The 25,237-nt window shown below is 34.3% G+C and overlaps 1 protein-coding gene across 5 annotated transcripts in view; it reads left to right on the forward strand.

Annotated features, from left to right (window-relative positions):
- The window catches only part of LOC115222253 (serine/threonine-protein kinase 10), a 226,612-nt gene that overhangs the window by 80,798 nt on the left and 120,577 nt on the right, over positions 1–25,237 (forward strand). For all 5 annotated transcript variants that reach the window (XM_036499203.1, XM_036499206.1, XM_029792417.2 and 2 more), the window contains exons 4-8: positions 964–1,036; positions 17,233–17,309; positions 20,498–20,615; positions 22,646–22,727; positions 23,750–23,872. In XM_036499203.1, the coding sequence (XP_036355096.1) occupies positions 964–1,036; positions 17,233–17,309; positions 20,498–20,615; positions 22,646–22,727; positions 23,750–23,872 (473 nt within the window). The remainder of the gene's footprint in view (positions 1–963; positions 1,037–17,232; positions 17,310–20,497; positions 20,616–22,645; positions 22,728–23,749; positions 23,873–25,237) is intronic.

Raw genomic sequence — 25,237 nt, forward strand, 5'->3', positions numbered from 1 at the left:
TTTGAAACAATGCTTGGTCTAGACATGTTTTCCACCATTGCAAACTCTTGCAAAGTGATGCCATTTAATGTCTCCATTGTTTTTTTCTTCACCTCTTCCACATCTGCAAATTCCATTGCGCCAGCTTTTGTCACCAGTGATGACTTTCAAAAAATGGTCTGGATCATCTTCCAACTGTTCTTTCAGTTCATGACATGCATTTAGTCATGACTGCTTTTGATCTTCTGTGAACAAGCAAGGCTGAAACTCTTTTTATTCATAATTCCTCACTCAAAATTTGTTGGACGAAGCTCCAGGACACACAAGTCATATCAACAAGTTTGTCAGTTGTTTGATGACAGTCCACCAAGATCAGTTCAGGAATTTTCATGATGTTTTGATTTGTTTGGGAGGTTGGCAGTTATCCTGAATGAGGTTGGTCTTCAAGCAACAAGTGACCATTCCTAAAGCATGGAAACTACTTGTAAACTTGTGTTTTGCTCATGACAGCATCCTTGTTAGCTATTTGAAGCACGACAAATATTTTGGCTGCTGTTTTCCCCAGCAGGAAACAAAATTTCATGGAAGCATGCTATTCCTTCTTTTCAGCCATCACAAAAATGGACGAACAAAGGAGAAGCACTGTAAAACAGATGCACCACGTGGCAGTACGACTTCAGCCAAAGATACTAGTTGACAGACTGATGCCTGAGGGTTGCATCAAGTTGCAGAAGCCTGAACTACAACGGGTTTGTTCCACAGAATGTTTCTGGTTACTATCGAGTACTCCCTCGTAAGCTGTTGGAATTGTGGGAAATGAAGGCAACTGTTCAAAGTTAAAATGATTTTCTCTGGATTCCAACATATACTTCATGTATTGAAGGAAGTATTGTAGAAAAAGAACCCTTGACCAAGCTATGATTAGTTATGAAAGTAAAACACAAGTTTTACCTTTTACAAACCTGTTTTAATCTTTTCTTGTAGCTGACTTTGGTGTGTCTGCTAAAAACACAAAACCTAACCAATGCCGAGACTCTTTCATTGGTACGCCTTATTGGTAAGTTGACAAAGTTTGATCTTAACTTCTCTCTCTTTTATTGCAAGTTATTACATTTAGATGCATTTGTGTTGCAAAAATCTTTGTTCTGTTACTCTCTATGATCCCTACATTAGTCGTAATGTTTGTGTAATAGTGTAGAGGTTTTCAAATTTTAATTACACCAGAATGGGAAAAGAAAGACGGAGAGTTGCAAGATGTTTAAATTTCCGTTTCTGTCTTCATGGCTGTAAATAAACAGATTTATTTAGAATAGGTAGTGGGGTGGGGAGATCAGAAAGTCAATGTGTTACAGCTGCTGAAAACAACTGGATTATTTGAGAAATTCTATGGAAGGAGTCAGTAGACTTAGTTATTTCTTGGTGAATACTAGAAGGAAGTAAATAAATAAGTAAATGAAGCATAAATGCCAATAATTTTCTAGACCTATTCCATCATACCCAACAGTTTTTACTTCCTTGTGTTTCTCATACATCAGTGTTAATTATTTATTAGTGCTCTCACATTACTTAAGAGTGGGCCTTTGGATATACTTGTGCCACACTGCTGGAAATAAGCTTTAATTCTTTGGTCAGGCTTTTATTCAACTACAGTAGGACTCATAGACAAAAATCTCACTCATTGACCTGCACAAAATAGAAAGAAAATGCTAGGAAAACTGACATTGCTACTGCAGTTGCCGCCACCGCCGCCACCAGCAGCAACAGCAGTAGGCTTTCTGGTTTTGTCATTGTCTTCTTCCTCATTGCCATTATCTTTACAAATAATCTTAAATTTTGTAGGATATAAAAGCAGTGAGCTGGCGGAATTGTTAGCACACTGAGCGAAATGCTTAGCAGCTTTTTGTTTGTCTTCACATTTTGTGTTCAAATTCTGCTGAGATTGACTTTGACTTTCATCCTCTCAGGATTGATAAAATAAGTATCAGTTAAGTGCTGGGGTCAACGTAATCGACTTGCACCCTCCCCCTTGACTTACTGGTCTTATGCCAAAATTTGAAATATTTGTAGGATATTATTTGTATCATGCCTCTTCAGTGTTTCAAGTGTAAAACCTGTTTAAATGTTGTTACCATACATACAGGACACTCTCTATGAGATAAACTATTAAATATAAAATTTACATTAAGTTTCTTTACTAATCTATTTAAATGAATATTTCTGTCCTTTTGACTCTTTACTCACAAAACTATTTCCATGTGACTTTTGATTGTTTTCAGTATCACTACCACTGCTACTGCTTTCATCATTGTTATGGTTGACATTGTCATTGTTGTCATCATAACCACTACCACCACCACCATCAGTTGAATCAAACAGCTATTGAAAATTACTTTTCTTCATACCTTTTTAGAATTACATGGCTACCTCTTCTCTTCCTGTATATTTAATGTATTATGTCTACATGACTAAATTGTACTATCATTAAGAAGTTGGCTATATTATTATGAAGATAATTATGAAGATATTATTATGAAGATAATACTTTGTGGTTTTTTGCTATGACGCTTTATCTTCTGACTTTAAATCCAGCTGAAGTGAATTCTGATTTCCAGTTTTCCAGAGTAGAAGACATTTAGTTTGCATCAAATACAGGAGTTAATTCTAATGATTATGTTCACATCTTGGATGTATTCATTACTTTGTACCTATGCTAGAAATCATTGTGGTAATGGAATGTCAAGTATATTGATAAGTTTTTGAGAATTGACTTTCTTACAAGGTTTAGTCCTTAGCTAGAACTTTTCACTTATATTGTGTTCAGACTTTTACTAAAAGTCTGAACAGAGCAATTTCCTATTGACATTTCTTTATAACATGGTTGTTTTAAAAATAACATTTATCAATTTATTTTTATATTTTGGGATCCAATCTTGACCTGTAAACTATTAAACTTCATACATTGAGTGCCATTTAGTTTTGTGCTCCATTTTCTTATATTATTTCTGTCAAAGGTGCTCTGTGCTCTCATCACTCCTACTGTCTCTCATGTTCCAAATCCCATTTTCAATACTCTGCTCTCTGTCTCCTTTCTCAGAATTGCAAACTCTGATTCCAATTTACATTTTTCTTATAGACACTAACCTGCTAATATTTACTGAATATCAATGTGTGGTATACACAACTTGCTATGCAATATAATATCAAGATTTGGTCCATGAGTATCTTAAGTGGGGTTCATCCTGCTGCAAGCATTCAAAACATTTAGTTTCCATATCACCTTTTTTTTTTACCTGTGCACATTGGTCTGAAGACAAATGTTTAAATTGGGTCTGGGAAATTCTGCAAGTTAATGGGCATTGCCTGTCTGCCATTGATTAATTTAAGAACGACAAAAATGAGGATGTAATATGAGAAATGATGAAAAGGTTACTTCCTCTTCCTCCAGACTGCCATTTTTAACATCATTATAATGAACACTGATCACACATTACCTTGTTTACCATTGTTCACTGCCTTGTTCACCACTGTGATCACTAACCTTGTTTACCACTACAATCACCCACATCGTTTTGTAAGAAAGAATCATTATTATTAGAAAGCCTTATGTACATAGTTACTGGTGAATGAAATTTGTCATCTTGGAAATGCACAAATGTTACAAGTTCTTATTCTCTTTTATTATCAATTTGTAACTTTGTTCCTATACATCATTAATTAAGATAATAAGTTGACAAATATGGTAGGTTGCTAGATTAAAATGTCTTTCATTATTTAATTTCATTGTGAGATGGCAAGCTGGCAGAGTTGTTAACATGGATAAAATGCTCAGCATTTCTTTTAGCTCTTTATGTTCTGAGTTCAAATTCCACCGAGAGTGACTTTGCTGTTTATCCATTCAGGGTTGATAAAACAAGTACCAGTTGATCACTGTGGTCAAAGGCAAATCATTACTGTATTTAATGTGTGGTGTTAACACTATCAGAATGATCTAAATGAAATATAAATAAAAGCAGAAAAAGCAGTCTCATGTCAAGTTATGGATTAGTCATAAGTAATTTATACTTTGTTGAGAGAGAAAGAAGCAGCAGCTGACGATTTAGGTTCATTAATCCAGATCACTGTGAATTGTTACTGTATCTGCATTCAGATCATTTGCAACTTCCTTGATCTCATTTAATCTGACATTGTCTTGGTTATCTTGTCAATAACTTGCTTCTGGTCATATTTGATCATGTATATAATTTTTCTTTCCTAGACTTTTCCCCCTATCCTTCCTTATAACATCCTGTTTTCCTAGCTGTCGTGAATAGGATGGTTTTGCTATTTTGAACATTGTTTAATGTTGGAGCAAATCTTTATATATATAATGCTCAAGATATGTATATACATACACACACGCATGTATGCACACAGCAAGATGTTCTTTGTCATCATCATCATCATCATCATCATCATATGTCCATTTTCCATGCTGGTATGGGTTGGATGGCTTCACAGGAACTCGTAAGGTCAGGGGCCACATCAGGTTCCATAGCCTGTTTTGGCTTGGTTTCTATGGCTGGATGCCCTTCCTAATGCCAACCACTCCACAGAGTGAACTGGGTGCTTTTCTATGTGGCACCATCACAGGTGGTTTTTAAGAGGTATCAACGCCAGTGCTTTTTACATGGCACCTTGGTTTTAGGATCTCAATTCTGTTGTGGTGGATCTTCTCAAGTAGAACAATGTGCCACATAACTCAATTCACTGTCATCTCTTTCATAAGGTTCAGCATTTTGAGATCAGCCTTCAAAACTTTGTCCCATGTCTTCCAGGGTCTCCCTTTATTACAGCTTCCCTTCATTTTAAGTGATTGACACTCTTTATGCAGCTGTCTTCATCCATTCGCATTACATGACCAAACCAGCACAGTCTCCTCTCTTGCAGACTGCATATAATTCCTCTTATGTCCAACTCCTCCCTCAATACACCAATGCACTGTTGCACATGCACACTGACTTCACACATCCAGCAGAGCTGACCAGCTTTGTTCTTCACCAGCCTTTGCATGTCCTCTGCATTCAGAGCCCACATCTCACCACCATGCAGCATCACGGTATGTACACATGCATCATACAATCTTCCCTTCATTCACAGAGGGAAACCTTTGGTTGTGAACAGAGGTACATATATAAAATTAATCAAAGGACATACTTAGTATGTCCTTTGATTAATTTTGATCCTCCAGCTAGTTAATGCTTTTTTTTTTTTTGGTGGGGAACTGCAGTCACCTATATTATTGATTCTCTTATCATTTTTAAAATTGCTATATATATATATATATATATATATAAATACATACATAAAGTTTTTATGTTGAGTCCTTTTTATGTTTTGTAACTTAGTGGTTTGACAAGTAGATTGATAAAATAATTGCTTACACTGAAGTCTTAGTATCAATATGATCTACTAAACCTTTTAAGTTGGTGCTTCTGCATGACCAAAGTCCAGTGACTGAAATCACTAATTTCAATAACAAGAGCACTCACAGGGTGCAAATCTCTGCCAAGGCAACACCAACCTCCTCTCAACGATTGACTGGAGATGATTTTTAAAATGAGAATATATGAAATAAACTCGACTGCTCTCACAAAAGAGAATACTAAAATGAACCAACCTGCTCTCAAAAATTAAGTAACAAAGAGCAGGAAAAATAATCCAGAATCTTTGTCCGGTACTGGATCGATCCCAAAATCTAATCAGTTTGTGCTAGTCATGAGGCCAAATATGCCTGAAAGTTTCATCCGAATCCATCCAGCAGTTCTTGAAATATTTTGCCCACAGACAAACAAACAAACAAATATGACTGAAAACAATACCTCCACCTTTGCTAAGGTGGAGGTAATTAATACTATCTTTAGAATGAACCTAGTTTGAAACAATTAATAAACAAGGCCAACAGGAAGTCTATGGTGATGGCTGTAGCAAATAAAAACACACTTTTTGAGATCTATAAAGGATGTACAGGACTTTAAATATAACTGTCAAATCAAATCTTTTTATTCTCAAGGTTTAAAAAAAGAATCTAGAAATATATCAAGATTTTCAACGTATAACAAAAGAAGTACTAGAAGTATGCACTAAATAGTCTATTATTATTATTGTATATAAATTGTATACCTGGGTTACTTTCACAACCTGTTTGTTACTTTTGATTCTTGATTTATATCTAAATTTCCAGATATTATGAGGTAAACTTATTTATGAATACTAGACAGTTAGGTTTTAGATTTATATGTAATTTTACAAATGTACTAAATGTACTTTGGAAGTTCACGAGGTAAAAACTAATTTGTTTTTAATTGGTTGGGTAAGTATGGTTGTAAGTTTGATATTTCCCCTCTTTGTTGTTGCTGTTGCTTAGCCCAAACTATGCTAGCTGGGAAGGTGGATGTAAAATATTGATGATGATGATGTGTGTGTGTGTGTGTGTGGCATTGGTGTTAGGAAGGGTATCCCGATGTAGAAATCATGCCAAAGCAGACAGTAGAGCTTGGTGTAGCTTTCTGATTTGCCAACTCCTGTCAAACATCATCCAACCCATGCCAGTATGGAAAATGGACATCAAATGATAAAGATAAGCATAAGTATATTCACACGCATGTAAGTATGCAATCATATACATTGCAACTTCATGTTTTGGGTATGACAACATGCAAATGTGCTGAGAGAAAAATTGGGCATAAGAAGCATAAAATGTATGCAAGAGAGAAGACTGCTAGCATGATTATATGATGTGTAGGAGAACATTTGCATAAAGAAGTGCTAATCACTAAATGTGGATGAAACTTGAGGAAAAGGGAGACTAAGATGTGGGATGAAGTAATGAAGACTGACCTTGTTATCTCCTTACAGAGGATATAACGAGGAGTGAGTTGATTGGTGATTTGCTGTACTTGATAATTGGACATATTGTATTGCCACTTTTGTGCTACCTGTTAACCTTCTCCTTGGCACAACTTCCTTTGTCAATCATGCCACATCCTCAATATCATCCCTCACCATTTTATTTTCTACTGGATGCCTCTTTCCATTGAACTCCATCTCATCCAAGAGCCATATGATTGTGAAGCAGACTTTTTAACCTCTCAGCATGTAACCATACTCCTCCCCACCACACACAATCATATAATGAACATACACTTATTCTCACAAGACATGTGCCCACAACAATGCATAACCCATAAACTCACTTGCCAAGCACATATCTGCTTAGTATAACTCATCATACATCCTCATGCACATATACCAAAATGGCACATATATCTACACAGTATACCTATACAGATGGTGAACATAACTAACAACCCAACAGGGTAGGCCTCTTACATAGTTATTCACCTGTAAGAAATAACAAAACAAATCTCTCTCTCTCCCCACTTAAAAAGAAAAAAAAGAACACATTGGGTAACACTGAAATACGGAGAGAGTGAGAGAGAGAGAGAGAGAGAGAGAGAGAGAGAGAGAGAGAGAGAGAGAGAGAGAGAGAGAGAGAAAGAAAGAGAGAGGTCATAGCTGGAATGTTTTTAAATATTAGATCTGCTCATTCAAAGCTCACCTTAGGTTAAGCAAGAAATACCTACTAAAGCTTTGGTGGTCCCAGCCTTGTGTATGAAATTGGGTAGACTTGTTGGATGGACAGTACTAGCAGATTATATGTTACCAGGTTTAACACCACTTGTTGGTCCTTGGGTGTTTTTAGCAGAGTCCATGCTGTTGCATGCATCTTTACTAACACTGTGGTTAGCTTAGTAGCTTCATGCACTGCTCCTGTTGCAGCAACTCTTGTGATTCTTCCTCCTATTCCATTCCAGTGTTGGTAGCCCCATACATACAAATACTTAAAGATAAAATTGTTTTGTAACTGAAAGTACTTTAAAAAACCTGGTTCAATCCTTGCGCAGTTGATCACTTATTTTAATATAATTTTTCCCAAAGAGGAGTGATCGCAGGGTTAACAGAACACTGACCAAACTCTGTATTCATATCCTGTTATTGGCTCTACATTACAGTCATGGTCAAACACCTCTTAGTGGCTAATTCCACTTATCCTTAAGTAGATACTGTGAATGGTACTATTTATTACTTTGAGCAGTTGCAGCACTGTGGAAATAAGATTTCGTTGGCTTGCAGTATTGAGTTTATGATGGATCAGCACCCCACTTGTAGGGAGGATGGGTATTTTTTGTCAGAGAAGCTAAAGTTAAATGCTGGTTCAATGATTTTTTGTGACCAGGAAACAGATTAGCCTTTATATTAAAATGTTGAAAAGTATGGAAGTACAAGTTAATAAATAAGATGAGACTGTAAGTTGACTTAACTAGAATGCTGTGGTAGTGCTGCAACATTGTGACAGTATTCCAACAAAGCCAGAATCATAATACAGGTACCAAACCATTTATCTGGCAAGCCTGGGATAGGAGTTTGTCTGGATTTCTGGATACAGGCGAAGTATATCTTTAGAATAAAAATAAACAATGATAAGCAAAGGATAAAACTTGTATTCAACAAGTACAAATTAATACATTTCTGAAGCAAGGTCTGTTTGATCTCTATTAATTTGTTTAAATTTCTTAAAATACCTGTAAAGAAAGCCTGTTAAACCAATATAGGATGAAAATTAAGTGAAAAATAGTAATGAATATAATTTCACTTAATAGATACAGGTATAAATTAATACATGATATGCTTAACATCCATATCCTGAGTCTTAGTGCTTCTTAAATTAATCTATTTCATTGTTATGATTAATTACTTGCATGTTGTAAAACTGTCATTTCTGAACAAAACCATATCAAAAATATTACTTTATGACAAAAGCAATGAAATAAAAACTGTAAAAGGCAGATAACATTCAGAAAACATGATAGGCCACAGAAAACACTAGAAAAAGTAGTCGCATAATGAACACAGCTGTAACTACTAAATTCAAAACTAGATGGTTTTTAAAAGAACTCGTTTTCTGGATTATCCAGATTACTGGAAGCTTGTTAAGTATTCAGTATCTGTAATTTAAAACAACTGAAGTTCTTGCTAACTCTATTTTTGAATAGGAAAGGAAGGGTGTTTTCATTATGAAGTGCTTAGTAAAGTGGTAGCACATATAATATCTTACATGTTGAGCAGGAGTCAACAAAAAGTATTTGAGAAGTTTACTTTCTAAACCAAAACTAAATACTGAATGAATGAGAATGATTTTGTGATGTATTTGTAGATCCTCTTCCATTTCTTTACATTCATTTTGTTTCCAAGCTGCTATGAGTTGGCTGGATTACATATTACCATTCTTTATTCTGCATAATTTTCTTTGTGAAATCAAGCATCTTCAGGCCAAACTTTACCACTTCCATGTCTTCCTTGACTTTTCCTACTTTAGTATCATATACTTGTACATAAGTTGTTGCAGTAAATAATTTGCATAATTTCTGTGTTTATGTTTTAGCTTAGGGCAATAAATTGCATGTCACTTTTCATGAATACTGCTTGCAACTTCATTTACAGCAGCATTTAAGTAATAAGTATATTTAACTGAAACAATCTCTATTATTGCCAATACAGCCTAGTAAAATCCTGGAATTAGGCAGTATATTTCTATGATCTATTTCTAGAATAAAGAGATAATTTTAAATTGCCAATTCTGATTGCCAACTGATATTATGCAGTATCCAATTGGCATTAGCTTAGAGTGTACGTGGCATTAACTTAGAGACCGTACAGGTGTGCATATATGTAAATTGATGCAACTGGGTTAGAATGAAGTAAAATTAAGGAATTGATTTTGATGAACTTTATTAAAATGACATTTACTATGTCCAGACAATGTTTTTGTGATTGTTGGTGAGACTGTATCGTCAATTATTGCTCCCAAATCTTTAACATTGTCCTCATTGTTTCTCTCAAACATTCACATAATCTCATTATCATAGCAAATTCCATTTTTATCATAATCTTTGTCTGTTAGTCAAACTGCTACCTGTGTTGGGCACATGTTCATTCTATTGACCTAAAAGCTCCTTAAATAGCAATTCATATTCTATTCTACTCATTTCATTGGAACTGTCATACATTTGAAAAAATTTCATCATTTACTTGAAGTACTTTCTCATGCTTCTTAAACCAATTGCACAGCAATATTTGGGAGTTTGAAAGCCATTGTCCTTGTTAGTTCCTGGTTTTCAGATACTTTCCTTATGTTTCACAATTTCCTTATGTGTATTTTAAATAACTTATTTAGTGAAATGTCTAGTGGCTGTGGAATCTCTAGAGATGACTTCCTGTCTTGTTTCATTTTCCTGTAATTTTATCTTTGCAGATTCACTCAAATGAGATAGAATTAATCTCATATACAAAACAATGTTGATTCTTTAGTTATTTTTTTTTCATCCAACCAAACATGTATTTAATACCTTCGTCACTCCTTTAGGTAAACTTCAGCAAATATACCATGTGAATATTTTTCCTTTGATATACTTTTTCTTTCAAGTATTACCATTGATTTAAGTTTTATACCATCAGCTATGCATCCTAAAACTGTAAAATGTTGCCATTCTTGTCCAGCTAACACTAATAGTGCTGTTTTTCTAAAAAGTTCACTGGTATTACCATGCAGGTTAATAAAATATTGGAGCTTTATTCCTGTTTCTTTTTGTTGACAATACATATCCATGTCTGCGTCAAATGATTATAAATTTATGGAATTGTGTAGTTTATATTCTCCATACTCTTTGGTAATTTTTGTGAAATATGGGTTTACTTATGCAGTGCTTTCATATTTCTCTGTAGAAGTCTCATAAACCATTTAGCTGAAGCATGGAACTTTTGAATAATATTTTATTTACTTATGTCTCTGAAAAGCTATAATACTTTTATTCTGATAGCCATGGGGGTGATAGCAAGTCCTTTCAGATGGTAACATACCCAAGTATATAAATCTTTTTCCAGTTTCTTATATGGAAAGACACTACAGCATTTAACTGTGTTCATTTTTGGCATTTTCTTGAGTGTTTCCTTTTGTTTCTGTCAATCCCTTCCTAATTTTTCCAACCCATAAAGCTCTCTCTCATTACTTCCATTGTTGTCTATATACTTCAACATATTCAATAACACACAACTTAAAACCAGCCTCTTCGTTTGTTGTTCTGCCTTAAGTGCTCATTGTTTTTTTTTTGTCTCTTTTTCTAATCAGAAGTAGAATTAATTTCTTAACACTTTTGGTGCATATACAAAGAAGTTCAGACTAATGTGTATAATCATAAGTATGTTTGTTTTGTAACAGAATCAAACTCTACTTAAGTGGTTGTGTTTGTTTTTGTGTGTGATGTCAACAACATATATCTGTTTACAGTATCAGCATACAGATTTCATAGTAGCATAACTGATATGCCCTACACTCTCAATTGTTTGCTGATTTATGGTGCACATTTCAGGCCTAGATTCCTGATGGTTCAGTAAATAAGTTCCATGTGACTTTCCATGCAAATATTTGAATAAAAAACTGACGTACCTATGACTATATATTCTAATGTCAGTACAGAACATACTTTTTGCTTGGTACTCTTTGTCCATTCATATCACCACATGTTCATATTGGTGCACTCGTCTCTTTTGCACACACCAAACTTAACTCATTGGCATACACAGATCTTCCACATTTAGTGCTCTATCTTACATACCACAGTGTGGTATTGTACTTTTTTACATGTTTCATAAATCTACCATTTGCATGAAGAAAGAATAGTTTTGTTGCTAGAAGAGGTAATAGTTCCTGGAACTCCTTGCATATCTTTATTATTCTTGCTGTTATCTTCTCACTATTTATGTCTCTAGCATTATTTAGCTAATTTATGTCACAGAAACAAGCAAGCAACTAATTTATTGACATCATTTCTTGGGGCTCCCATCTCCTCTTTTTGACTATTGTAGTGTATCTAGTTTTCTGTCGGTCTCTCATAGATCCCACAGCATTTTTTATATATCCAGTTTTTGTAAAGACTAGTTATCTACTTATTCTTTTAAGCCTTTGCAGTTGGAGTCAGATTTTGTTTTCTAGTACTAATTAGTATTTCAAGTATTTTTAGTGTTGATCACTGAACTACAGACCATATTTCCAGATTTTGATCCTATTTTATTCCCTTCAGCTCTTTACAGATTCTCTATGGGAACCAGGTTGCCAGAATGATTAATATTTCTATTTGGAAAATAACAAAAAGCAATATATATTACATGCCAACATGTGTATATATTTGTGTACAAAGCTAGTTGATTTTTAATTGTTTTACATATTTTTCTTATATCAGTTTTATCTCTTCTGTATATCCTACTTAAAGAAACAGTCTGTTTCATTAAGTTAATGGGCCCTGATACTGAGTTAGACCCCATGAAGCATCATTCTCCTCTGTAAAGTTATAATATCCAGAAAATAATTGCAATTTCCTTTAAACAATTATCACAATAAAGTATAGCAGTTCCTGTTTGGAATTGAAACTAGATTGTAGGTTTCTACTGACACAACAACTGATGCTAATCTCATTTTACTTGTTAATTATTTGAAAACAGTTTATAGCTAAGAAAAAGGAAGATGTGACATACCTAGTGGTTGTAGTAACATTGTTGGATTGTGGAACCAGTTTTTTTTAATGGAGTTATTCAAGGACGTCACTTCTATTGTCTTCTTCAGACTTTAACAAAACATTCATTAATATTTCTATTATTTAACGTCAGGTCATCCTTGATCAAGTTGACCTATGATCAAAAGTGCAGCAGTTGTGATGATCCTATTCTTTTTTTTTTTCCAGAAAAAGTATTTCAGGTTATATTTTCCAGTTGTACAAGGAAGAATTGGCTGCTATTTTTAACAGGTTGAAAGACCCTGTAGATACTTCTGTTTCAGCTTGTACTCATTAATATTATGTTAGTGCTGTTATGGTGCCTACTTAGAGCTAGGTTAAGTGTCTTGGCCACAGTATTAGTGAAAGGATATTAACCTATAACTCCACAACTGCTTCTTACGGTATCATATTAGCTGTTCAGTATATATAAGTAGAATGAAATGTTTCTCCGTTGAAATTGGAACATCATCATCATCATCGTTTAATATCTGCTTTCCATGCTGGCATGGGTTGAACAGTTTGACTGAGGGCTGGCGAGCCAGAAGGCTGTACCAGGCTCCAATCTGATCTGGCAAAGTTTTGACAGCTGGATGCCCTTCTTAATGCCAACTATTCACAGAATGTTGTGGGTGCTTTTTACATTCCACCGGCATGAAGGCCAGTCAATTGGATGCAAGGTCTGTAGAAATAAATTCCAGGTAGATAGGTTGAGTTCAGAATTGAATTTTACTTCTTGGTTGTAGTTATTTCACTTATGTTACAAATGCTCTTAGGAAAAGCATGACCATTGTGATCTCACTTTCTCCTTTCTCTTATGTATCTAGTACATTATGTGTGTGTGAAAGAAATGTTTGAAATTATATTGAGCTCAAATAATGTTCTTATATTTTGTTACTAGTTTCAACTATTGGACTGCAATCATGTGAAGAGTGAGGTGTGGGTGGGCTACCACCAAGGGATTGTAGTCAATTATTTTGACTCATGTATTTATTTCAGCTTGTCCTTATTTCAATAATCTGTATTTATCGAATGGCTAAGTTAACCATTCAGCATAAAAAGCCACAGCTTGGTGTACTGTTTTACACTGGGTACACATACATACATACTGTGTTATACTGAAAATGTGATAGTGTTCATGTATTTGTTATTATTATTATTATTATTATTTTAAAATTAATGACTGTTCCTTTTTCCTTATTAATCTTTTACGTTAGTTTGAAACAAAACATTTTCCTTAGCCCACCTATATTTTAAGGCCTCAGCTTCATTTTCTGAATGAACATCATGAGAAGGAGATCGTGGGAATGACTTAGTTGATAAAGCCATCATTACTGGATTTGAAATTGTTTAATGGTTAACTACAGTTACCTTCATAGTTTGTGTGCTTTGTCAGTGTGTTGAGGACTGTGTCAAGGAATGTTAGTTTTGTTTATCTCCCACTTTATAACATGAGTAACTACTGCAAGCAAGATTCCTTGAATATGAAATAAAGTGTAAAAAGGAGGAAATGATTAAACATTATTCTATATATGGACTCTGATGCTGTTGATTTTGACAAATAAGTTTCCAGTGGTTATGATTAATGGAACTACCCACCTGATAAAGTTTAGTGTAAGTGGCTGAGTATTCCACATGCTTTTTTACTCATGATATAATCTTCAAGCATAGTCAACATATGACTGGGTAACAAGGTTATGTCATTAAGAAGTTTGCTTCACAATCACAGGGTTCCTGGTTCAATCCCAGTGCTTAGTATGTTTGATAAATGTCTTCTGTGATAGCCTCAGATCAACCCAAGCTTTGTGAGTGAAATTGGAGTAGATGAAAACTATGTGGAAGGCCATCTGGTGGGCTGTAATTATGATGTGGGTGTTTGTATGTACTTGCTCTTTTGTCCATGTATGTGTGCTCACACTCACACACATCCCCCTCTCTCTCTCTTTAGTAAGTTTCCCTTTCTATAAAGCTTTGTGATATGCATAAAATAAGCTAAAATTTCATACATTATGGCATTATTATACTGCTAGCTATTGTTGTAGAGGCCAGAAGGCTACACTGTGAGAAGCTTGTAGTTGTAGGCTCTTAGTGGCAGGAAACATTTCCTTCTTTAAGTTCACTTACTCTGTACTGCTATTCAATTTAAAAGTTGTAAAATGAAAGACTCTCTCTCCTTCTGTGACTGCTGATTCTGTCTAAGGAGGTAGAAAGTTTGTTTCCTAACCACATGGTTCTGGGTTCAGTCTCACTGCATGATATAGATAAATGTCTTCTATTGTAACCTCAGGCTAACCAAAGCCTTGAGTGGATTTGGTAGATGGAGACTGAAAGAAACTTGTTCTGTACATATGTGTGTGGTTTTGTGTTTGCTTCCCCCACCTCCTTGATAACTGGTGTTGGTGTGTTTATGTCCCCATAACTTAGCAATTCTGCAAAAGAGACTGGTAGAATAAGTATCAAGCTTGAAAAAAAAAAATTAAGTGCTGTCATGATCGTGACTGCAACACCCTAGCCAGTCAAACTGATGAAATATGATTGTGGTCACTAAACTTGCTACCAGTGGCTGCCAAATCTCCAAATTCCTCCTTATAATTTGGAAAAAAGGAGAACAATACTTGGATTATGTAGTCCTTTTAAGTATAACATTCTCATCTTGCTTTTGAATTGCAGTACATATTAGGTAAACAAAAAAGCCTTAAGGGCAACATGTTTCCTCTCACAAATTGTCTACAAACTTATCAAGCCTTGTGATCTCCACAGTGACTAGCAGTATAATTACGCCACTGTATTGTAAAATGTAGTTGTTTTATGCATCAGTTAATTTGGTCAGTGCTAAACAACAACTTCAAAAGTTAGTCAATACCATTCAGATATGAACTTTTATCCAACTCTTGGTAGTATGGAAAACAAACAAAACAGTAATGATGAGGATACCATTGCCATGCTAGGATGGAATGGGTTGGATAGATATTGGCACTAATTGTGATCTTTGTCATCTGGAATACACAGCAACAAAGAACACATGCTTTTAAGGATCAATAAAGTGGGGGGTGGGGGTGGAGAAAAAAAAAGTGAACTGATTTTTTTTAAAGAACTATTTCTACTAAGGCACATGCTGTTTGTCTTGCACATCGTTAGGAATTATTGAGTTATCTCCCCTTTTGTCAACTAGTTTCTTGTCTCATAGATGAAATTTCGAAACCATTTCTATGTTGTGATAGTTGTTGTCAAGCTCAAGACCAGCCCTCATCGAAAATATTCCAACCATGTCTTGATCATATCTTTTTCAGGCAGTAGAACATTATCCAGTTTGTCCTTTTTTTTTAAAGACTAGTTTAATTCGAATGAGATTTGGCCAAAGGGGATTGATGTCCTGCATGAATTCATAGTTGATGCTTGTCTCAAGAGGAAACAAAAAGTAGTTTTAATAATTGTTATTGATCTGCAATTTAAAAAAAAATATTTTTTATTCATTGCTTCATAAAATAGGTCTAATAAATTGTCACTTTTTCAAATAACCAGGGTTAATATTTGCAGTATAAAGTTTTTTAAAGTTTGATGGTGTTAGCTTGATGATGTCATACTATCCCATCAGTATATTCTCTGCATCTTAGCTTTTGTCTGTCATGTAATTTGATATCACTGTTTTTGCCCTTGGTTACCTTCGACCCTGAGTCCACTTGCTGAATGTTTTTGAACCAGGTTTGATAACTTGATAAACTGATATCTGTAAGGGAGTACAGATAGAAGTGGCTTTCCAGTAGATGCCCACTGTCCAGTTCTGACAGTAACATAATGGTAAATTTTGACCCAAGGCCAGTGATTTTAGGGGTAAATAGATTACATTTACTCCAGTGCTCAAGTGTTACTTTATTTTATCAAATCTGAAAGGATGAAAGCCAACGTTGTAAGAGCTGGAAGAAATGTCACTAAGTATTTTGTTCAATGCACTAACAGTTCTCCCAGCTTGCCACTTTAATAATGGCAACAGTAATCCTTTCTACTATAGACACAAGATCTGAAGTTTAAAGGAGGAGGCAAGTCAATTACATCAATCCCAGAGCACAACTGCTTCTTTATTTTCTTGATCCTGAAAGGGTGAAAGGCAAAGTCGATCTTTTATGAAATACTTGTAGACTATATAAATGGTTTTCATATTTGCATGAGTTGGTCATAATTTGATGAGGTATATTTTTTTTATGGCTAGATGTCCTTCCTGTCGCAAACTCTTATCTGTTTCCAATTAAAGCAAGTTTGTCTGTGATAATTTACATAATTTTTATACAATGAGTATTTCTGATCAAGATTTGTGTAAAACTTAAAACCAGTTGAGTCAAAATAGGAGCTACTGATGAATAATAAAACAGAAAAACTAAAAGTATTTTTGTTTAGGTTGCTAATATTATTGGAAAATTGATAAACGCCACATTCTGTTTTACATTTCTGCATTCAAACATTTCCTATTCAGGAAAAACAGCAGGTCACATTTAGTATATTTTACCTGATGATGATGTTGATAACATTAGCGGTTGTGTTTATATTTTAATAAAGAAATATTTGCCATATGATTTATGCTTTTCTAAATCCAGATTTTTATTTCTTTCTTCAGGATGGCCCCGGAAGTAATCCTATGTGAAGCTATTAAAGACAATCCATACAACTACAAAGCTGACATATGGTCATTAGGTATGCTCCTTCATCATATATACATATACTTACTGCTTCTGCTCACTAAATTTGTCATTTATTATTGTTGATGACTTAAAAAAATAAAAAAATTACACCATGACCTGACACTTAGTTGGCAACTAAGTGTAAAACAATATGACTATATACTTTAAAGAGGATTTCTAACTGTTTTATGTGTTATAACTCTTGACCTAGCTTAAACATGGTATAACTCTATAATCAGTGGTTATTCTGTATCCATATGCATATATCCTTATCCTCTTAAACCATACTGTCCATCCCATTTTATCACCTCCTACTCACTGCTATGTTATGATGACAATTAGAATTATTATGCACAAGTACATTGTTAATAATTTCAAAATAAACAAAAGTCACTTTATAATAGTCATGAACTATACTTCACTCCGTTGTTTAACTTAGATAGTTATCAGATTTTTGGAAGTGAAACCAAGAGAATGAAATCTCTTGTCTTAAATATCAGTTGGTCTTCCAACATTTCAGGAAAGCCGAAATATCTGCATCAAATATTTCAAAGTTCTTTTACTGGTCACATACGTTATTGTTGAATGTGATGTTCATCATCGTTTAACGTCCGCTTTCCATGCTAGCATGGGTTGGACGATTTGACTGAGGACTGGTGAACCAGATGGCTGCACCAGCTCCAATCTGATCTGGCAGAGTTTCTACAGCTGGATGCCCTTCCTAACACCAACCACTCCGAGAGTGCAGTGGGTGCTTTTACGTGCCACCAGCAATTGGGCTTGCCAGGCGGTACTGGCAACAGCCACGCTCAAGTGGTGTTTTTTATGTGCCACCTGCACAGGAGCCAGTCCAGCGGCACTGGTAATGATCTTGCTCAAATGTTTTTCATGTGTCACCGGCACAAGTGCCATAAATGCTTAATTTTGTTTAATTTGGAATGGTCACTGCCAATACACTAAGCAAGGGGTAAAAATCAACAAACAAAATAAATGGTATCTGTAATAATTTAAATTCAATTCTTCTTTCCTCATTACCCCTGCCGGTGTGAATATAATATATGAAAGTATATTAATGAAAATATGCTGTATCTGTTACAAATTAAATTTTACCAACAAATACATTTGTTATATTCTGTCTCTGTCTCTCCTCCTATTATCTCTTTGTCTTCCTCTGTTTCTTATGCATAGTTGTATACAGCAATGGATATGTTAGAAATGTCATCATCATTTAATGTCCGTTTTCTATACTAGCATGGGTTGGACGGTTTGGCAGGAACTGGAGAATAAAGAAGGAAAGGGGGAATGAGTATAAAATAGGAGGGGGTGATTTTTATTTTCTCAGTAGCCAGTACTTGACTTTTGAAATATGTTCCTACTTTAGGGAGTAATGAAAATGCTTACATGTCTATTACGAATTCTTGTAATGATGTCATATATTGCACTTGGAGCTGAACCTATTCCCCCTCCCCCCACCTTTATTTCTCTTAGTAGTGAGAATAGTTGAGTCAGAGCCACACAGAAATTTGATCTTCACAATTACAGAAGTCCTCTGTATTTTATAATTGCTTCATTGCTTTAATTTCACAATACAAGAAGTTGGAACCAAAATAAAACAAGCAAAAATATACAAAATAAATGGGAAAAAAGTCTTTTGGAAAGGATAAGAAAAAGATGTCACCAAATTCTCTTGGTTGATAATTAAATGGATTTTTGGATTTATTTAACACATTTAAAACATTTTCATGAGGGAAAGTTATTGGAAATGAAAGGTAAATATTTCTAACCTGTTTGATATTATCAGTTTTAAGCAACAAGTTCTTTTAATTTTTTTGAAAAGGAATGACTTAAATATCTTGTATAATTTTTAATTTTAGATTTAGAAATTTGTGATTCTAAACCTTGATGCCATTATTTATTGTCTTCTCTCATTAAAAATAAAATCTTTTGATATTTTTAAGAGTCTTGGCTAATTTTTTGATGCTCTAGTAAACTCCTGGCTAGCTGATTCAGCAACTTTTATTTCTTCAGCTTTTATCATTTTGTCTTCAATATTTGTGAGCACAGGTTTCTTGAAAAACATGTCAGCTCATCTCCTATATTGTTCTCTATAAATTTAAGACCTTTGCCTCTAAATAACTGTTTGCAAAGGCTGTAAAACAAAAAAGTTTATGGTGTGCTGAATTTATGAACCTTTGATTTTAAATTGAAGACACTTCATTACTTTATGCTAATGCCACTAATATCTTTGAAAAATACATGACATGAGCTCATTCTCTGTGGTAAATCTGTGTTTAAAGCTTTGCTCAAGCCCTACAATAACCAACTTCCTGATTCTTCCCCCTCAGAATGTCAATTTTCTGGATTACTGCAACTTCCTGCATTTTCTTGCAGACTGCAACCTACATATATTCAAATTAAAACAATGTTTTTTAATGTTTTAACAGATTACTTCACTACTGCTAACATCTATTGTTTTATATATGTATCTTCACAGAAAACAGTGAATGTTTCTTATATTTTATCCCATTTATTTAAATCTTATTTTATTTTGATTGTGAAGTAAGATCACATCTTATGAAAGCCTTAGAAGAGTAGAGGAAATGATTAAGATTAGTGAACAAAAGTGGTCTTTTAAGGATTTGAACTTTGTGTAGTGTGAAAATAAATATGATTAGAACAATTGGCATGTGCAAAGATTATTAATAATAAAGGTTGGTGTCATCTGTTTGTTACTGTTTGATAATTGTGATAAACTTTCAGTCTAAAGTGAAGCATCCAGAATTTTGGACAAGTCTGTCCTTTCATATATTTGACTATCTTCTTGCCCATAGGCATATTCGTATCCACCTGACTTGTTTTTGTTGTCAGTACTATCAAAACCTACTGGTGTCCAGAAACAGACACATTAGTAAAGAAAATGTATCATACCCTGATTGCCACACTGCACTTCATACAATTAACCATTGCATGTTGCAGGTGCAGTGTTGTTCTAGCTTGACAAAAACATGTGATCCATGAATCACACTTATGTGGCCAACTATAAATGTTCCATAAAGTTGTTTGTTTTGGTCTGAGACTACATAACAATATCACATATACTAAAAACAAATTTGTGTTATGAAAGAACTATATAGAAACATAGTGTTAAAAGATAATTGCATTGTTCTTGATATATTTTCCCTTTTTTTTTTTCTTTTACAGGTGTCACTCTCATTGAATTTGCTCAGATTGAACCCCCTAACAATGATATGCATCAAATGAGGGTGCTAATAAAAATTCAGAAATCTGACCCTCCGACTCTCGACTATCCTTCCAGATGGTAGGTGTTGATTACAGACCTGCACATATGTGCTCTCTGCATTTTGTTTCATATTTTTTGCTAATGTTCTGACAATTGATATTTTGTTATTTGATTACACCAAATTCAATTTTCCCTTCTACTACTAAATATATCTTACATAATCTGGTAAAAATTAAAGATCAACATGTTTTCAAATAATAGAAAAATAAAAACTTTCCCACCACCTCCATAACATCACACCCCTATGCCTGATGCTAGGCAAAATGGTTGAGTGCTGAATTTTAGTGTGATTAACTCAGGAGTATAACGTAATATAGGGCTTGAACTTATGATTATGTGATCAGGAGTCTGACACCTTAACTAACAGCAGTTTTACCTCAAATGTCTCTGTCTTTTTTACTTTATAGATGCCTGCTTGCAGGTCTTGCTTTTGCCCTGTTAGGTTTCTAGCAGCCCTCTTCATCAGGCCAGCCTGGTGTGGATGCTGATTTAGTCACCAATGACCTGACATATCAACAGGTTGTACTTGATTACATATTACCAGTAGCACTGAGAGCACCCTAACATAAAAGTGTGCATGCACACACAGACACACACACTTTTCATTTTTTCATGTAAAATTGAGAAGCGTTCAATGCACATCTATGCCAGAACTGTTTGGTCTGTTAGAATTGTGTGTCATTAAACAGGTTTAATTCCACATACCTAAATGTTTTATATAGTTGATGTCAGTTGGCCTGAAATTTTCAGGCACTAGGAATCAATTCTGTCAGAGCAACATGCAGTTCTCTGTCTGTCTCTGCATCTATGTATGTATGTGTGTGTGTGTACTCTGTAAACTGGTGGTTATTCGGGTGGACATCAAACTGTAGAAACAATGCCAGCATAGAAGGTGGACATAAAATTATATAGTCTGTGAATGTATGTAAATATACACGTACACACAAAAGCTTTCGTTTGTAACCTTCTATATATTAAAAGCTGATCACAGGCATGGCTGTTTGCGAAGAAGTTCACTTCTACTATAGCCCCAGGCTGACAAAAGCCTTGTGAGTGGACTTGGTAGATGGAAACTGAAAGAAGTGTATGTGTGTGTGTATTTGTGCTTGCCTCTCACCACTTCTTGGCAACTGGTGTTGTCTTCTTTACATCCCCATAACTTAGCAGTACAGCAAAAGAGGCCGATAGAAAACTACCATATTTAAAAAAAATAAGTACTGGGATTGATTCGTTTGACTAAACACTTCAACTAGGTGCTCTACTTTGGTCGCAGTTCAATGACTGAGACAAGTAAAAGGTAATAAATGATAAAAGATGATATTTAGATGATATTTAGTAAATACATATACGAGCTAATAGCGTTCAATGTTAGATTACTTAGTTATCTCCCTTACACAAATACTTACAATGAAGGAACCAAGTTCCAGGGAGATTATTCATGTGTGTATAAATTGTTGACATAATAACCTTCAAAGCTGTTATCATCTATTATTTATTATGAATTACTTTTCTCTGTTACCACAGCTAATCTTTTTCTCGAAGCAGAATCCTGCTAAAGAAACATACCAAACTAAGAATAATTGGTACAGTTAGCGATTTTTTAACATAATCCCATGCTGCTTGACAGTATAGAAGCACAAACTTCTACTGTCCTTTAGGAAACAACCTTTCAAAAGTAAGAAAGGAGCAAGAAATACGTTGTCTTCATTATGAGCGATGGATGCACAAATTGTACCGTGGGGTCTTTGGCAAAGTGACAGATGTGGTGGTTGCCTGGCTGCAATAAATTTCTGTTTTTGTGCAAAACGTTGAGTTCAAGAATCATGAGTAAAAGTTGTGATACTGCTTGGCAGTGAGACATGGATATTGAATATGGAAGATCTGCATGATACAGCATGAGATGATGCTTAACTGCATATTACAAAAGATTGAGACTAGTGTGATAATATTCTGGACTGCAGAGTCATTCAACATACTCATTTATAGAATGTATTCATTCTGTTATTTATTAAACAATCTATGTTGAAATCTATCTCTTTTCTTTTTAGGTCCCCTGCATTTAGTCATTTCATCAGCAAGTGCCTCGTCAAAGATCCAGCACAGCGTCCAACGGCAGCTGAATTGCTAGAGGTGAACCAATTAATCAATTTTTATGCCACTTTTATTTGTTTCTTTCTACCTCTGTCTGTTTAGTTTGCAGTTCATTGTAGAATCCTTTTCTCATATTCCTTTACTAAAGACAAAGTATTGAGCTATGACAGTGTTGTAACTTTGATGAGTGATTCATTGTCTTGCAATGCCCAGTTCATTTGCTTGGATTGTAAAATCATCCAGCATTTGGCTATCATCATCATAACTGGATTAAATTTATTAGTCATCAACTTTATCTTTATAGAAATCTGGCTTGATGGATTGTTTTTGTGATTCAGAGAGGATTATCTTAGGTTCATAAATATATATGTGTAATCATTGTTGTCTATGGCATCAACCACACACATACATTTGAAAATTTACCAATCTTGGCAAATATCTTTTTCCATAGACATTAGAATATATTCAGGTAAACCAAATTTCTTTTGCAGCTAATAAGCTACTTTTTAGCAGTAAACTAAAGGATGGATTTTAAAGTAATAAAATTACATGTCAATTTCCAATTCTAATTTGGTTGCTGGTCTTGCACCAAACTGTTGGAAAATCATTACACACACATACACTCAGTAGATTAAAATGCTTAATCTTACAGAGGATGTTTATTTATATTGGATATTGGAAAGCTATATTCATATTATCTATATTTTGCTATACAGTACTGATGTGTAATACATATCACTGTATCATGAGTATTTTTATCTTCTTCACAATTTACTTTCTATTATAATTTGTCTGGCAGATGTTTTTAGTTTTGCATTTACACTGATGCACATGTGAAAACTTATGCACAGACATGGAAAGTCACACATTCTATCACTTATGAATATATGCATATATGTACAATTGCATATGTATATACAGCGTCATACTCTTACAAGAGGGCAAGAAAAACACACAATTATTTGTCCAGGTAAAACTCACACAATTGCTGACACACCTTGAAATAGAATTGGTTCTTTTCCAATTGGCAACTATCTAAACTTCATTTTTTGTTATTTCAGCATCCTTTTATCAAACTTTCTACCGACAAGAAACCAATATTAAACCTGTTGAGTGAAGCAAAGGCTGAAGTGGAGGAGACAGTTCTTGAAATGGATGATGAAGAAGATATAAAGTCAATCAAGGTTCATAACAGACATTTTCCCTTTTATAATAATTCCTTCCTTAAGAAATTTGATCTTTTTTTCCCTCCATGGTTTTTGTTATCTTTTCTTTGTTTATTTTTTCATTCATTTTTTTTCCTTATGTACATTCTGTTTCTTTCCCATTTAGCCTTTTACTTAGTCTATTGTCCATCTAGTCTTCAGCCTCTTCTTTATTTTGCTTGTTCACTATTTTATCCATTTAGTCCTTTCCACTTTCAGTTTTTTACTCTTATGTATGTATGAGTTCATATGTTCATTTAGCTCTTCAGTTGTTACTTTATTTGTTCACTTGCCTCCTTCTCTTTCTAGTCTCTTTCATCTCCTTTTTCAAATCCCCTTTTCTCGCTTGTTTCAAATCTCCCCTCCCTTCATTTTTTCTCTATTACTTGCTTTTAAAATCTCTTGTATCCTCTCTCTCACAGTTTCTGTCTCATTTGTTTGTCAGTTGTTTCCTCTCCTTTCTCTGCTCTCATATTCTTGTCTCTTACTCTTGTCTTTACTCTTTCTAATCCTCATCATTGCTCCATCTCATCTGCTCTTTCACTTCTGTCCCTACCTTTTCTTACATCTCTGCACTCTCTCTATCTTTTCATCTCATCTCTACTTTCTCTCTCTCTCTCTCTCTCTCTCTCTCTCTCTCTCTCTCTCTCTCTCTCTCTCTCTCACTATTCTATCTATCTTGCATGTGTCTGCTTTCTTTTACCTCAATCACCATTGTATATCTCCTTCTCTCTTTTGGACTTCCCTTTGCTTTTGCTATCTTGCTCTCATCTCTGCTTCCCCATCTGTACTGCTCTCGCTCCCCCCCCTCTTTCTAGTTTCCATTTTATTTTTTCATACTTTATTCATACTTTAATGCTCTTCTTTCAGTTTTTTATCATTCTGAAAATCATTCTTTGTCCCATTGTTTTTATTCCTTTTAAAAATTATATCTTCTTATTCTATTTTATCCCACTATTGATATGCTTACCCCTTTACTCCAAATAACATTTTATATTCAGACTGCATAAAATATTTTTAGATAATATTTTTTTAATTTTATGTTTAAATTTATTTTATTTCTCATTTTATTTCCATTCTTTTTTTCTGTGGCATTTTCTTTCATTTCTATTCTATGGAGAAAAATAAATGCAATTAGCATTTCCATAGAATTTTAAAAAATGTTTTTCTTCATTGGTGAGATCTTCTGTCACACTGGCAAAGTTCCAAAAGTTCACCTTGTTTAAAATAACCAACATCTAATATTCTATTGTCTGCTTGAAGGATTAAACATTAAAAAAAAAATTCTTCCATAAAGTTTTTAACTTCTCACACCATCTCCCTTTAGGCAATGCATTCACTATG

The sequence above is a fragment of the Octopus sinensis genome, linkage group LG2 (genome assembly GCF_006345805.1).
Source record: "Octopus sinensis linkage group LG2, ASM634580v1, whole genome shotgun sequence".
Lineage (NCBI taxonomy): Eukaryota > Metazoa > Mollusca > Cephalopoda > Octopoda > Octopodidae > Octopus > Octopus sinensis.